This window comes from Falco rusticolus, chromosome 1 (genome assembly GCF_015220075.1).
Source record: "Falco rusticolus isolate bFalRus1 chromosome 1, bFalRus1.pri, whole genome shotgun sequence".
Classification (NCBI taxonomy): domain Eukaryota; kingdom Metazoa; phylum Chordata; class Aves; order Falconiformes; family Falconidae; genus Falco; species Falco rusticolus.
In genome coordinates, this window is record NC_051187.1 from 104,319,182 (window position 1) to 104,336,270 (window position 17,089).

General features: G+C 39.6%; 1 protein-coding gene across 50 annotated transcripts in view; it reads left to right on the forward strand.

Annotated features, from left to right (window-relative positions):
- ANK2 (ankyrin 2) overlaps positions 1–17,089 on the forward strand; it is a 355,749-nt gene that overhangs the window by 203,812 nt on the left and 134,848 nt on the right. For all 50 annotated transcript variants that reach the window (XM_037393591.1, XM_037393582.1, XM_037393573.1 and 47 more), the window contains 2 exons: positions 7,346–7,444; positions 8,788–8,886. In XM_037393591.1, the coding sequence (XP_037249488.1) occupies positions 7,346–7,444; positions 8,788–8,886 (198 nt within the window). The remainder of the gene's footprint in view (positions 1–7,345; positions 7,445–8,787; positions 8,887–17,089) is intronic.

Sequence of the window (17,089 nt, forward strand, 5' to 3'; positions counted from 1 at the left end):
GTCAAATGGAAGTTAAGATACAGAAGTGAGAGCAGTTGTGTTTTCTGTGCCAAGGAATCTAATGATGAGCAGGATAAGAACTCGGGCTTTCCTTGTGCTGCTTATTGAAAACATACAGAAAGAATCTTGTCTTACTGTCTAGGAGAAAGTTTCCATTAAAAGACCTACTGTCAACAAAAAGCTTGCCGAGTTAAATGGGATACAACCTGGCAAACATAAAGTTCCTCAGTTAGGAGCGAATAAATGTAGACTCAAGTTCTTATATTCAAATAGATCCAGTGAATTTTATGTCTTGATTATAAGCACCAATATTAACAAAAAGGATCAACCCTAGGACAGAGCACAGTTAATGTGATTATTACATGGAAACATTACAAGTATTTTTTTCCAGTGTTCATCTTCTCTTGCTTGCTGTGAGAGTAATATGATTAGGATTGCTGCAGGTTTATTTTCTACAGAAAGTGCTTCCCATTTGCAGATGGCTGGCAAAGCTCCTCTTGCACTGTAGAGGTGAAAGCAGAGCCAGATGAATGCAAACATCAGAATAGATGCTGTGGAATTTCTTAGTGGCCTGAAATCAGTAAAGCATTCCTGGATGTTAGGTGGCAACACTAGCAACTTTCAGGATCTGTGGGTTTGCACTGTGGTTAAGGTCAAAGCTGGACTTACACCTGAATATATTAGGCTAGAAAAAGTGGTTGACTAGTGTGCAAAATGGAAAAGTCCCATATTAACATGATTTAATTAAGTAATTTTACCTGATGTCTGGGTTGAGTTAACTCGGGAATTTTCTGGACTGTGTGAAGTGTTTTGAGCTCTTGACAAATAGTACAAACCAAAAAATGCTCAAATAACCCCCTTCAGATCTATGAATAAAATTAATTTCTAATGTGGATTGTCTCAGCCCTAGTAGCCAGGAAAAATGTCTCTCTTTGCACTGGCTAACCGTTTTCCCTGATGACATGGATGACCCTTTGGGTACCCCCAAGTACAAAGAATGAACTGCACCCTACATCATCAGGACTAGCGAGCCTGATTGCTTAGTCTTCACCATCCCTTGGACATTGAGAAGTACACAAACAGGCTCTTCAGCTTCTAGCGAACTTTGATTCTGGTGCCATATAAAATTGCCCGCAAAGCTTCATGATAACTAAGACCCTCAGCTTCTATTGATGAAGCATCACTGGTGTATTGTAGATTTTATTAGGAGTGGGAGCAGACTCCTCTTCTAGAGGTTAGGGAATAGTGAATAAGCCCTGGCAGGTGCTACGTCACCTCCTCCTCCAAAGGGCTTGAATGGGATGTCTACATGGCTGTGTTCCAGCTGTCGAAGGGGAGAAGCTAACACGTTCTGTGCAAAACACAGAGGGTGTATTTTAATTTTAAGAGTGAGATATCTGAATGCTCTTTCAAAAATGAAGCCTTGTATATGCAGGGTTTTTTTTTTTTTCTCAGTGTAATGCTATTTTTAGACTAGATGCTGTCTCAGAAAACAGTACATAATGTTAAGGGTAAGCTTTCCTGAACAGAGGTAACACAAGATGCTTTCTTTAGTTTTACTGTTTGTTTCTCAGATCCTAAGTTTTCACAGAGATCTGTCTTTATAGATAATCAAAGTATTTCCTCAATTCAGCTGTTTCCAAGATCTGGTGGAACTTAATGTTTCTGTATATACTGGATACAGGGATTAGTCACAGCTATTAATATAGTTATGTAGTTAATAATTAGTTATTACTTAATTATGCTTTGTTGAATGCTACCTTCTGGAGACAGTTAGAAATGTCAGGGGACAAAATTCCCCTGTTTTAAAAACAGTCCCTTTAGAGGATCTAATTACTATTATTTTATACGATGGAAAACTGCTAGCCATTGGAAATCTCAGATTCCTTTAAAGCTATTTTCCTTCTGTCACAAATGTAGTTATTTTAGGACATGGTTGCTATTTTTAGTTAACATAGTAAAAAAAAACAACTTCCTTCTGAATCAATGCTCAAAATGTTGATTAGTAAAATGAACTTTAATTTTACAGTATGCATTTTTGCAACCCATAGTTCTCACAGAGGCTAGACCCAAAAATCTGACAAGTCTAAGGGTTTGTCAGCTGTCTGCTGTGTTTTGAAACAGAATTGGTAATCCGAAAGGCAACATCAAGTAACAGTTCCCCATCTTGTCTTTGGAGTCTTGTCACTTTTCATGATGATAGATTTACTTTCCTGGAAGGAAAAATCTGATGGATTTTGGCATTTGTTTTGAAGAAGTCTTCTGTATTCACAAGGAATGTCTGTGAAGTCTGATACTTGAACAGAACAGGAGTCAAATATTAGGTGGTTTTGGGGGGCCTCCAGCTCCAGAGCTCTGTAAAACCTATACCTGTTTGGCTTTTGCTCTCGTTCTGTTGGCTTCCTTTTAGTTTGATTGGTGTCTTTATTGCCTCAATTGCAGTGAGACAGAGCACCAGCTGTTAATTACTCCCACGTTTAGTCCAAATGGAAAGCAGCTAACACCCCCAGTAGAGCTAACTATAGACTGAAGTAGCACTGTAGTTATAATGAGGTCCACACCATCACATGTTCATGTCACCGAGTAGGTTAATTCATTTCCATGAATTCATAGGCTATAAAGCAATATAAAAGGAGAATTTTCATTATCTGAAATTATTTTTCTTTTTTCCAGCCATCCAATTTATTACTTTGTGATATTTTTGGGAAGAGCTTCAACAAACCCTCAGACCTGAGAAGGCTGTGCCCAGCTCTCTAATGTGCCCTTTCCCAAATCCTTGAAAAGAGGGTTAACTGATGCACTTTTTACTTAACCCAGGAGATATTATTCAGAGGAGAGACTTTGCAGCAACCTTAGACTGACATCTATTAAAGAGATGTAGAGTAGTATTTGACTTTTAACAAAGACTATGATATTGCTTTTTAGTCTCAGCCTCCACTGGTGAGCGCAGATGACTTCCTAACTTGGGCAAAACGTGTGAAGGAGTTAGCAGGACCACGCAGGGCTGGTCACAATAGCTTTTTAATTTTCATTGTGTTTGTAATTAATGCTTTGCAAATGACCTGTTAGTGTATATATATATGTGTGTATATATATATATATATGAGCCTGTAAACACAGCATCAGTGGAAGGAACTTCATAAAAGTGCATTGCATTTCATGCTTCAAGAGAACGTTGGAACATTAAAAAGATTTTTCTGTATTGTTTTATTTTCGTTGACTGTGATGATATTTTTTCTCTAAGCTGCTTAAATGCCATTCTAACCTTGTGTGGCATAGGCAAGAGTAATTAGAAACTCAAATGTTGGCAGATCTTCCTGGGAAATGTTGCATCCTGACTTCCATCAGAGTTGATGGGAGTTATAAGGGGTACGACTCTTAGCATAAAGGAAAAAAGAGGGTTAATTTAGTTAATATATGTTCTTGCTTCCTAATGTTCTTAAAGATATTGAATACTTAATGAATACCTTCAAATAGAAGTAAACTTTAGGGAGTTAAGAATCATATTTAACAAAAGTTGTTTTCTTTAGTGCCAAGACCATTATATACTGAAGTAGCGCAAGCAAATGTTCACTTCTATAAAGAATTTTCCCCCACTTCCTTCAAACACTTTCTTTCCCCCATCTGTACGGTTTCACATTCTTTATACTTCTAAGTCTCACCAGCAGAAGGTGAGTAAAGCTTTCTAGGACTACCAGGTTATTGTCTATACCTGTCACAGCTGAGCCTGGAGGGGAGGATGTAAAAGCTCCCCCAGTGCCCAGATTGCAGCTTTGGTGTGTGCGCTTTGCCAGTGAAGCTGGGACAACCACTGGGGCTGTATTTTGGCTTTGTAAGAAGTCGATACCACTACAGAAGCAGTGGTGCTGGTCTTGCCCTGGCTTGGTGGTCATGCTTCCATGCTGTGCCATCTCCTGCACTGGCAGAGACATGTGTGCAGCCTCACACCGAGCCCTTGAGGGACCTGATCTGCAGAAGGGTGGCTGGGGGTGGAAGTGAGCAGAGGAGAGGACAGGAGAAGCAGAAACACTTCTGGTAGCAGTGCTGCCTTCACTGATTCAAAATGTTCTTTGAACAGACTGATCTGATGCTCTGCCCAGAAGTTGCCTTTCTGTGGCGTCACTTTGCTTTGGCATGACAGGGTTAGGCAGGAATAGTATGAGCCATTATTGCTGTTGGATGTAACAGCGAGCTGGGTGATGTCCCAGCAGGGGTAAATGGCACAAGCATGATTGACACCAAACTGGGCAGCAGCTGAAAAACTTCCATTCCATGAGGATCACTCCATGAGGCAACTGAACACAAAGGCAGGAGTAGCACGGACTTCCTTGGGTGATTTTCAGACAAGAGCAGTAAGACTTAGTGCCAGTCTTATGGGGGAAAAAAATGCCTGACTTTCAATTGACTTAGAAGAGGTTGGTGATTTCTGTGATGTACAAGAAATCCGTGGGCTTTTCTGGTGTGATGAAAATACAGAAGGTGACACTACAAATAGAGCTGTGAGCAGTGGTGGGATGTGTGCATGTACCTCTCTAGGGGGTAAAAAATGTTGACTCCTCTAGCTCAGCGGTAGAGAAGAAAAAGAACTGAGGGAATAGGGCTCTGCAGGGAAGCACTTGAAGAACCAAGCTTGGAGGGCTTAGTATTATGTTCTGTTATGAGAGTCAGAATTACAAATGAGCCTCTAAAAGAAAAGTAGTTATGGTATGCATGTGCTTTGTGGGGAGAAGCAGTGCCTATGCTGTACAGTTTTGCTTAGCAGACAACTCGTTTCATCCCCCTGCAAACTTTTTGGTAGGCATGGGAGAGAAAAAGGGAAGTGTCAGAAACCTTTGTTGTTCTAAAATACAAGAATCCAGTTGACAGGAACGGAGGAGTTGCGTTGATTAAATCTGAGCCTCCGTCATCATAAGTAGCAGGGATCAGCTATGTGGGTTGGGAAATAATTACAACATTGGGTCTGACGATAGAGGAACAAAGCTTGCTTTAAGGCTTCAGTTGTGCTGGCCCTCAGCATTTAAAGTGCAGCGCTTGCTTCTGCTACTGCTTGCCCCAGCTTACTGTATTTAAGGAAGTACGGACTTTGAATGTGTACAGCAGCAACTGTATCCAGCCTATAGTTTCTTTCTGTAGCCTTTTTACTGAACCTCATGTCTTCATTTTGCTTATGTTTTAATAAATAAAAAAGTCACATGTTGCAAAGAAACTTGCATAATTATGCAACATTAGCTTTCAGCTGCTTAACATGGACTATATACGGGTATTTTAAGAGGTTCCTACGGATTAAGCACTGGGACAAGCCTTGCTTTGTCTGTACTTTGGCATGTGGTAAACTAAAAAAGAAGCTTGCCCTCACCTTTTGAAATTCAGAGGGACGCGTATGCACATAGTTCATGTGGGCCATGCAATATTGCAGTTTCTCTGCTGTGTGTGGACTTCAGTCTGCTCACAAAGAATAAGAAAGGTTAATAACACGCCATAGCAATACATCAGCTGCCTAGAACTGTAAGAAGTCAAAGTTACCGTTCATACTGTCACAGAAGGTGTCAACTGAATCTGTGAGATGAGGTATGAAAACAGGTCTCTGTTCTCAGACAAGGAGAAGAATGCTCTGTGTGTTTCCCCACAAAATACTATTTCAAAGCTTTCAATGACTGTAGGTAGTAATTATGGTTATTTAATACTCAGCTGAGATTGAAAAACAAGGAAGATTAGAGCTTTCTGCAATGTTTTCAGCCTGCAGAAAGTTCACCGACATGTACAGTGTTCTTCATCTTGATGATTATGGTCAACCTCACCACATAATTTTGGCCAAGAATTTTTCCTTGATCCAGGGCATGGTACTACTACTGCCATCCCTGGGCTCTGGACAACAGTAGTAAGCGTGTTCCTCTGGGGAAAAAAAAACCAGAGATCTGGTTACTGCTGCTTTACACGCACAATAGGACTTGAAACCACATTTGTCATTAACATTTCCTAACTACCAGGCTGCATAAGGGTATTCTGCTCCTTTTGGCAGCTTGTGAATGTAGCTGTCCTTCAGTTCCTTTGCTTTGCTCATAGTTTCACTTCTGCATTTGACTAAAAACTCTGCCTGGGCTGCTTACGTGTATGTAGAATTAAAGGGAGTTACTTCAGAAATGCATTTGGGCTCCTGTGCCTGCAGCCATTGGACCCGCTCCCATGAAATGCCTCCTGTGAAGTGCTAAGTGCTTTAAAATCCTACTGGGAATTACAAGCTTGAACTGCCTCTGTGGACAGACAAATAAAAGACCAGAAAGCAGCTTGTTTATTTCACAATTTAAATGACTGTGAACGGCTTAGAGACAACTGAAGAGATAAAAATTACACAGTGCTAACTTGCTGCAAGTTGCTCAAATACCTGAGTATTGCTTATGATCCTTGCAATATGGAAAACAGGAGAATGCTTGAAGGCAGTGGCAGTATCTGTTCCTGTCACCTGCCTGATGTACCAGGGAAAATACCATAGGGTTGTGAAAAATAGGTTGGCAATTCAGCTACAATAGACTGTCATTATATATTTTTTTCTTTGGGTAGAATAGCAATACTAGGAAGAAAGAAGACGCAGTTTCCATGGCTAGAATTTGTAAGAGATGAAGTATTCTGCTCCTATTTAATATGAGAAGGTGAAAATTCTAGTTCTTACTTCATGACCTTTTCCTTTTTTCATGGGGTTACAAAGCCTCAAGGTTTAGTGAAGACTTGCTCACCAAACCAGCAGAGGTACTAAGCCAAGGATCAATTTCATTTGCAAGCCACATGCAGCCCACAACCATTTTGGTCTACTTGTGCTGTTGGTTTTCTGTTTGAAACCAGTTATCCCAGAGGAGAGTAGGAGAGTCCAGGGTTCAGGAGAACTACATCAGCCTGGAATAATCCTGATTGAATAGACACATCCTGTGTAAATTCAGCTAAGTCCTGTGACTCCTCTGTGTTAGTGATGCCCTGCTGGGGCTAGATAAGGTTACAGTAAAGAGAAGGCAGATACACATTTCAATTCTGAAATAATGGGCTTACGGAGATACCCAAGGTATTAGTCTGGGGAAAAGAGAAACTATCAAAAAGAAAGGAATCTCTTATGGATACTTGCAAAATATGGTTTGTTTTGGTGCCTTTGTTGCTATGAGAAAAATGTTATTGGAGATGTTTGTTACACAGTGCCTTGGCTTAAATAGCCCAGTCTGAAATATCTGACTTATGTAGACAGTCAGCTACGGGATGTAATAGTATTTCAGCTACTAATCTTCTTCTTATACTAGGCTAAGGTAGGAATGTATATCTTCAGAACTGATACTTGTAATTGATATGGCCTTTGTGCTTACAGAATGGACTCAATGCCCTGCACCTGGCAGCTAAGGAAGGCCATGTGGGACTGGTACAAGAATTATTGGAAAGAGGGTCCTCTGTGGATTCTGCCACTAAGGTAATTCATGCACGTCTGTTAGTTTATTCAGAAAAACAAGTCATCAAATACACGGGAGAAATGTAGAAAAAAATATGAAAGTACAAAATAGGATAATAATACATCCCTGATATTTAAACTGTTATTTTTGTTATGGTCTGAGAGTCTGTGTTCTTTGCTGAAGCTCATTGGTAGTAAATGAAGAAAGAAAGATTATTATTTGTACAACCTGTTAGCAGAGGAAGCATTAAAAGATTTTAGTAATGCCATTTTTTTCATTATTTCCAATGACAGGTCCCCATCATAAAGAAAGTGAATATAGTTCAGAACAGCAGATATTTTCAGATCTGTGAAAACTGGTAATTGACTGTGTCCTATCCAGAGCCTTTTCAGTCAAGAGCACAATAGAAAAAACACCTGCATAATAAGTTGCTTTGCCTTCAGCCTTTCCACAGGCAGGCACATGTGTGTTCCCAAAACATTCAGTCAGTATGTTATTTGTCTGTGGGTGGTAAATTCCTTGTGACGGGCCAGATTTGTTGGCTCAAACGATGTAATGCTTGACTGTGCCCAGCCTTTGCATTTAGTTACCACCACTTTGTCCCTGTAGCTCGCTCTTACTTTTTTATGGTTTTGGATGCACAGGATCCTCCATCAAGGTTAACACTTCATCCTCAGCTTGGACTGAACATTTGGTTTTATGAACATTTATGATTCTTTAATGAAGCCATTTAAATATTGCTCCCAAGATGAGAGATTGGCCTGAGAAAAGTACAAGGCTTTTACAAAAGCAGTGGTCTGCTGCACTGCTGCTGTTTTGTGAGAGATTATTTGTATTGTGTAGTGCATCTCTTAACTTAAAGCTAATGCCTTCCAAAAAGATGCGTTTTAATTTTATACCAATTAGAGAAAAAAATATTATCTTCTATGTTTCAAAGGCTGCTTTCCGTTACTTAACAGTTAGATCTTCCTTTTGGGTCTTGTACAGGGGAATCTCATTTTACATGTGATACGCAGCGGGAATTTTAGGACTTGTGGATTTCAGGTACCTTCCACAGGGCATGGTTCCCGGACCTGAATGAAAAAACCTGTTCACCCATACTAAACTTTACCTGGAAGTTTGTCCCATGCCCCAGTCCCATGCCATAATTTCACTCAGAAGTTATGTTATGATGTTTGTGTTACACAACCACTAAAGAAATCTTTATGGCTGCAACTACCAGTTCTATCCCGTGATGTTTACGCAACATCATGGAACTGTAAAGTAAAATTGTACTGAAAAAAATGAATGTTATAAAGAATGGCTGGTTGAAATCATTCCTGAAGAAGGGTAATGTCTTTCATTTTTTCCCTCCCTGTAACAGAAAGGGAATACAGCCCTGCACATCGCATCCTTAGCAGGACAAGCTGAAGTTGTCAAAGTTCTGGTTAAGGAAGGAGCCAATATTAATGCACAATCTCAGGTATGATGCTATTTTCCCTTATCTCTTCTAGAAGTTATTTGGTGAGATTTTTATAAGATAGATCTGAGAAGTTAGGCAGTAATTCCAAACATCCAAGCCTGGCAAATCAATCAAATTGAGGCTTACGTAGCATTCACTGGTAAGTAACAAATTGAAGTCATTATATACTCATCATGTGATACAGGAGCCTGCATTGTTGTTGATTGAAATCTTTGAGGCAGTCCTGTTATGTTTTAATAAACTGTCAGAATTTTTTCAAAGTGTAGAAATACGACATCATATGTTTGAGTTCCATTTTGTGAGCAGTAATGAAGAAAGTAATTTCTCAGACTTGATTTATACAATTGTTTGTCAATTTGCTGGCTAAAAATTTGCATATAACTTATTCCAGGCTTCCGAACTCATTCTTTATGTGATCAGAAAGAATTCAAAACAAAAGTTTGGAATGTACATTTGAATTAGGGAAATTCACCTTATCCTGGTGGGCAAACAAACTGTAAAAACAGCCCTGTTATTTCTGCTGACATGAAGCTTGTGTGCTCTTCCAAAACATACCAGAGGACGTGGTGATGTTGCAGAGCCCGACCGATAGCCGGTTGTTCTCTCCCTGGTTTGGGCGAGGCCGCGGTGCTCCCTGCCTGCTGGGATTTCGGAGCTGTAAATGGCATGTGCTGGGCTCATGGTGAACAGCAGACTGCAAACCAGCTTGGTGGTGGTGTGTTTCTGAGCTAACTGTCCCTATCTCCTCAGCCCTATCAAACAGACACACTATTAGCACCACAGATTAATTGATGAAATTATCCTGTTGCATACTGGAGATGCCTGTTATTTCCTCTGTTTAGGATTAGGAACAATGTATCAAGTCTGATTAATGTTTGTAAACGCTACCTTAACTATGGCAACTGTCTGTAGCTATGAAGAACTGAACAGATGGTATAGATGAGAACTGTGTATGACAAAAAACCCGCATCTTTCTGAAGCACCTAGTCAGCTTGTGACATTCTCAAAGTAAATCATCAAGCTAACCAACAGTGCTCAGATTGACTCCTAGTGCGTCATTCAGTGACCACAAATATAATTTTTGCAGTAACAGCGTAAGCTAAGATGATGAGAAAAACAAGTCATGCTTCAGGGGTTGATTAATTTCAAATTAATTTTCCCCAGCACTTACTGTCTATAGGCAAGATAATGGCCCTTAGCGTAATCGTGCTGGGATACGTGAGCAGAACAAGAAGAGAGTGATCTGATTTACCAGTGCTGCTAGGAGCTGCATGGGTGAAGGGTGTCTCAGGAAGCATAGCTGAGTCTGTGTGAGATGCTTTTCTCAATCCTCTTCTGTAGCGTGTTCCCTGAAGGAATACAGACAAGTTTGTAAAAGGTTTTGATTAGTCAGAGCCCATCCTAAGTCTGGCTAGCTCCACATCTTGCTTGCCCAGACCTGGGAAACTGGAACCCAGAGGGGTTTTTTTGCTGTTTGCTCTTACAAATTTACGATGGACAGTGTAGAGTAAATAGAGAGCAGGAGGTAAATGTATACATTTATAAAATTAATAGGTCTGTCTGTACCTTCATTACATTTTAAGACAAGAGAGAGAAATTGAAAAGGTCTTTAAACTGCCTGACACCAAGATTTTAAAAATATTTTCTTTATTATGCTTCTTGCCCCAAAGCGACTGCTAAAGAGCTCTCTTAGGACAACTGATGGTCAATTCCTCCCCATGCTCTACTTCCATGAAGGATAAGAAGTGTTGTAATTCCATTGCTCAAAAATTTAGCAATCTCATTTCATAATGACCTAACTGGATGATTTCTTCCTGCATTTATCAGCCTTTTCATGTGTGCAAGAAGATAAAGTAATATCTTTAATGTTAGGATTTTGAACATGGTAAGAGAAATAACTGTAAAAATGATAACTTCTTTCCTCAAAAAGTCTTCATAAAGGCTTTTCCTTATGCTGGAGAAATAAATGATGTTTTCTAAATTAAAAAAAAAAAAAATCCTACCAGAATTGGAGATTGTTTTCATAGGTATTATTTTATATAATATTCTAGTTTTAAACGCTTTTATTGTTAGCACTTAAACTTCTCTGTAATGTATGCAGAGCTGTTAACAGGCATTTGCCACTTGAGTTAATTGAATTAATCTGATAGAGAATGTTTTTTCCCCATTACTGCTCACTGGTTGCCTCCAGACAGGATGAATTAAAACTGCTGTGATATCTGTGTCCTGGATTTGTGCCATATTGTCTTAATTAAGCAAGTTCTGTTGACTTGAATGGGAGGGTGAGTCCTTAATGCAGTGAGATCCAGCTGGGGGGGCCTTTGGGTTCTGTCTTCCTGGCCTGCTGTGCTTTTCCAGAAGAGATGGATAATAGCTGCTTCAGGCAGGAGGAGATGTTCAGAGGATCTTGCTGCTGCTGAGGGGGCGTTTGCTGTGGATGGAGTCCCCTTGTAGGGACCGCGCTGGCGTGGGGTTTCTTGGTCCAGCACTGTCACGAGCACAGCAGTAAAGGATTGCACTCGGAGAGGCAGGTGCATTACCTAGATCTGTCTTCTTTTTGGTAAACGTTGAATGCACTTGGGTAATACTTACTGATCGTGTTCAGCGCTTCGAATACTATTTGTGTGTGAGCGTTCACACATGTGTTCCCGTGTAGCTAGTAATTTGAATATGAATGAACATATGCTGCCTGTGTGATGGGTGGAAAGGATGTATTTGTTTTAGTCAGGGCTCTGAGCAGACTCCTAACAATTCGGTTCTTATTCTGATTTGCCAGAGGCATCCCTTGGAAGATGAAATAAAAAAAAAGTAGTTTCTTTATGCTCCATGCATGGAATGAGGTTAATGAATGCTGCCTTTCTGCTCAAGATTGCATTGACATGCTCAAGAATCATGTATGTAATACAAAATAAATGTTAGCCAAAATAAAGAAGAAAATAAGAAGCTTCAAATTTAGTAAAGAAGAGAGACGTGATTTATGATAAAAGATCCAGAAAGATTCAAGCATACCTAACTACAGCTGGTAAAAAAAAAAAAAAAAAAAAAAAAGACATTATGTAGAAAAAAAGAAAAGAGAATGACTGAACAGAATATGCTTGAATGCTCAAATGCTGTTATTTTGTTAGGAAATATGTCATTGATGAAAAGAAAAGGTGGAGAGAAAAAAATTATACCATGAAAGATCTTAATTGAGAAGGCCAAATAAAAATAGAAATTAAAGGTAAAATTGAATGAAAACCTGGGAATTCATGATTGAAATGCTCACTTTCTTTCTAATATTTTTTCTCAATTCCATTTTTAATAGAGGCTATGTTGTTGCTCTTAAATCTTTTATGAACAGTTGTTGGTATTGAGAGTATATTACATCCTCTCCTTGGTATCTCTATTATTTCACACTTTATGTTTTTTAGGTCCCTGCTAAATGCCATTTGTTGGTAGTGATTTAATGCCAGCGAAGTTATTCAGGTTGCTCCATAACTTCCTCTTAATGAACTCTGTATCTGTCAAGGTCGTTCTCATTTCCAGTGATGACAATTTGCCATAGTGACAAAATTTCTTCACTGAGGATAAACTGATAGATAAAAGAGTATTCTCAACTTCAGCTTTTCAATTTATTGTTTTTCCTTTCCTTTTCTCCATTAAATTGCATAAAAACACTGGCTTTTATCAGAACTCACCACCAGTGACATCTGAAACACCACACCGATTTTCCAGTTCCTTGCAACAACAAAATAAGAGAATTATCTCAGAAAAAGCTATTTAAAACATTGTAGCCACTGAGATTACAAACCCCATCTGTGCTATCTGAGACTATTAAGCATTCAGGGCTTTGATTTTATGGATTTTGTTTTTCTATTAGATTAATTTGCTTTGCCCTTCAGTTTCACGTTGGCCTTCAGAGCTGTTATTTTGTTCATCTTCCTCTTTTAAAATGTCTGTTCCTTTTGAGCTAATACATCACCACTGTTATTTTTAGAAAATAATTTCTATTTTGATACAAAGCCTAATTGCACAGTGATTACTAATTGAATGACTCCACTTTCACTTGCATGCGTATCATTTGAGAGCTGACATCTTTCTTGAGTATGTTCAGGCAAATGCTGAAATGAGGGTGCACCCAGAAATGGCCAGAGATGTAGAAGTCCTTTCTCGGCATACCCCCACCTAGAATTTGACAAGTGTGCAATTGTTTGGCTCAGAATCACCTTTTGGTACAAGCATTCCTGGAGAATTTATTTCTATAATGAATATCTAGAAAACCTTCGCTTGGCTGACTCTGCTCATAGTTTGGTAAGCAGATCTGGATACGCATCGTCCGATAAAAAAATCAGTTTCTGCAGTTTCCTCTCCTGATTTCACCATGATTTTTGATCACATAGATCTGACCAAGCTGCACTCAGTGATAGTACAAATATCTTGTATCACCCCCCCCATCATACACTTTCACCGAGTCCAGCAGTACCCTCCTCTCACAGCTGGATTGCTTCTTTACCCCAAACCTATTCTTCGTTGTTGCTTGTGCATTAGCACAGTAATTCATTTTGTGATCTTCCTCTCAATCAATGTCTACTTCTGTGATGTATTAGGAATTCTTTTGCCAGTTTTTGATCATCTTTTCCCAGGTGGAAGAACTGTCACCCAATTTAGTCAGTCCAATCCTTCCCTTTGATAAATTACTCTCTGTTTCTGTTGCTTTCTCTTAAAGTCAGATTGTGTCATCTGACTCATGTAGGCATCAGAGATGCCCGATTACTGGAACATGAGCCTGCCAAATGTGACGAAACCCCAACTGCAATAATCTTATTAACAGAGTCTACCTGTGGACTGTCCCCTGCTGCAATGATGCTGAGCTGTTCTGGCCATGCCTGTCTTATGGAATGGAGCCATCCTGACCTTTATCCATTCCAAACAAGATCAAAAAAGTTAACCTCATGCAAAGAGTTGCACCTCCTAGGATGAGGAGATATGACATGTATCAAGTGATTGAGGTAGAAAGAGCTGCAAAGTAGAAAACAAAATGAGGAAATACAGTTACTGAACAGGAGTGAATTGTAAGGGAATGTATCATATCCTGGAGTCACCTAAGAAAGAAATTATTCCCTTCAGTTTTAAAATTTCTGTGACTGTGTTTCCTGTTAGCTGCTAAGGTTGTGCTTTGACCACTGCTTCGTTAAGGGGCCCTCACAAAAGGAGGAGCTACCTTTTAATCATCAGATTATTTAAAGTGACCCAGATACAGAAAGCAAGGATTAGATAAATCGGTCCTCCCCCAAGCTTATCTTGTTATTTAAAAGCCCTCTGGTTTCCTTTCCTCGATATCCTGCTCTAAGCTCATTGCAAACACATTAGCCAAGAAATATTTGTGTTTAAATTTGCCCCCGTTATGGTTACCATTTCCTATTTCAACACGTAGGAGACGCTACCATGGCTGCTAGAATATTCTTATCCAGACTGTTCATCAGATTGAAGCAATCCTTAGTGTAGCATTACATTTCCAGCCTCAGTATGCTTTCCCGAAAAGGAGCGGTAAGAGAGCTCATTGAATGCCCATATTCAGTGTTTCCAGAAATGCAAAGGGAGGATTTAGATGATTCTCAGAGAAGTGATCAGCTTGTCTCAGGATGCGCTAGGATTTGCTTTATCAGAGATTGCTCTCCCCACGGTTTGTAAAGATAATCTTACCTTCAGAATGGAGCATATTTTGCAGAGTATTTGCTGCTCCATTATGACAGAAGGTTTTAATTCCACTAACTGGGCTTTCTGCTTTTATATCACTGTATTTAGAAAGCCAGATTTTTAGCTGCTTGTATATCAAGAGGAGTCATTTAGCTGCAGTTCATCATTGCTAATGTAATAAAGGATCAGGCCCATTATCTCTTCACTGGAGGGAAAAAAAAAAGCCTTCTGGAGGATTATATGGATTTTGAGAGATGTAAACAAAATTAATACATTAAGAACAACGAAAGAACAGATATATTTATTCATCCTGTCTTAAACTAGTCCAGTTTTCAGCTGCCTGTCTGTTACAGTGATTACCAGTTGATGATAAACAACCCTTGATCTTGAAGTGTGATCTCAGGCAGCCACGTGAGTGCAGTGGGATGCCTGTGCATGCAAGACTGAAGTGGTGCTTAGATTGACACAGAATTACAGGATAACACAGTGTGAACATGAGATAATGACTGTTAATATCAGTGCATTCATGTGAAACTTTCCTGTTTCCCCAAATAATTCATAAAGTTAAAGGAAAAATAACCCAATGAGGATGCCCACTTTATGGTAGCAGCTGCATGGTGATCTGGTGACTGCTTGACTTTCTCTCAGAAGCTGCTTGGAAGATCAGGAGCTCTTGATGAACAAAGGAGGGTACTGAGCCACTTTGGTGTTTGTCTCTGGGATTCCAGCTGCAGCCATAAAATAACTGAATGTGTCAGGATCTCAACCAGCAAAGACTGAAAACAAACTGAAAATAGTCACGGCATACATCTTAGTCTATTTTGTTAACTTGCAGTCTCTGTTGAAGTGCTGTAGAGGGTCAAGTGGTCCAGGTTGAAAGATTTTAATTTAAACAAATAGTGGGTTTTTTCAGCTAATAATGTGATACATGGCCTCTAATATTTATTCTTAAAATGCATAAACTGTAGGAGACTGCACTAAATCAACAGAGTAGCTGAGAGGATAGGGGCTCACCAGACCGGCACATGCCACATTGCGCCCCACTGTAATGACGCAGTCCGATGATAAGAACCAGGCAGTGGAAATGTTATCTGTGTATGTTTATGCAAGTGTAGATATAACTGAGTCACAACTGAATAAATACAAGCATTTTATTTATAATTTTAGTGCAATATTGTCTTCTTTCCAGCCCCTCAACCATATACATAAATTGTTTTCAGTGCTGCTTTTCCTTTACTATGTTTGAAAGGCAAACCCAAATGCTGCTTTGGATGACTGCTCAGAATTCAGCTGTGAGACTCTGCCCTGGCTGGGCTTTTGGGCCCTAACCCATGCCCAGTACCAAGGCTGTGTTTCCTTGTGCGTGACTAATCAGTCATCTTCCCATTATTCTCCATCAGCTCAGTTTCTGTTGTAGGTTCCCTCCTTGTAAAAACGACACTTCCAAGGCACAGAACATCTTGATTTCTGCCTGGCTGTGTTTCAGGCTCTCTTGCTGCTTTGCTGTTCTTGCAGAGAAAATTGTGATATTTGACGCTGCTGAAATAGAATGTTTGTGCTCTTTAAATTTGGCATCTGAGCTAGGAAGTGACTTACAGTAAAACACACATCTCAAGAGAGACGTTCTTGTGACGGTGAGGCAGCAGGTGCCGTATGCATAGTGCTGTGGTTGGGGCTCTGTGGGATCGCCATGAATGAACTTACCAGGTTTATCACAAACCCAGGCAACATTGTTTATCCGTAGGCTTTGTGATTATTGCGGTGATGTGAGTACAAAGTGGAAAACACTATTTATATTACTAGAGAGTTAGTGAGATGGTTCAAGGGCTGTTGTTGCCAGTATAGGCTTCTGCATCACTACATTTTAAAAATTTTAATTACAAATTAGTTTTATGATCTGTCAGTTCAAACAAGTAAATACTTTTTCATTGTTTTGTTTGTTTAACTGTTTGGCTCAATAAAGTAGAATCAGCAGCCTTCCTAAATCCAGTAATTCTGGCCTTTTTCCTAAATGCTTTTCGCAGCTTTAATCTTTACAACCTATGGGACCTTGCTGGCCTCAGCCTCTACTGCGTGCAATGAATGTAAAGATTGTCACCTAAATGATTAGCTGACACTTGTTGGGGAATTTTACCGCAGGTCAGAGTCCAGGAGCTCTCCTGTGCCCTTGCAGGTGTGTCACTTTACATTGAAGAGTTCTGTGCTCACAAATGCTTACATCTGATCTGTGTGTCATTCTTTTCACTAGCACCTTCCAGCTTTGCTATAAAAGGAAATGATATTCCAGGAAAATGAGTGTATGCTAACGTGCTGCTCATTTTGAGACATGGGGGAAAGAATCTGGTGAGAAAACATAAGATGGTTTCATCAATACCCAAAATCCGCAGTATTGAATTTAGCTGGTTATTGATGTATGCAAAAGGTTTCTCTACTGAATCTCTCTTTCTCATAATGTGGATATAGGAAAAAAAACCAAAAATTCCATCCGTGAAGGTGCAGTCAGCATCACAGCAGTGCAGTCGGAGGG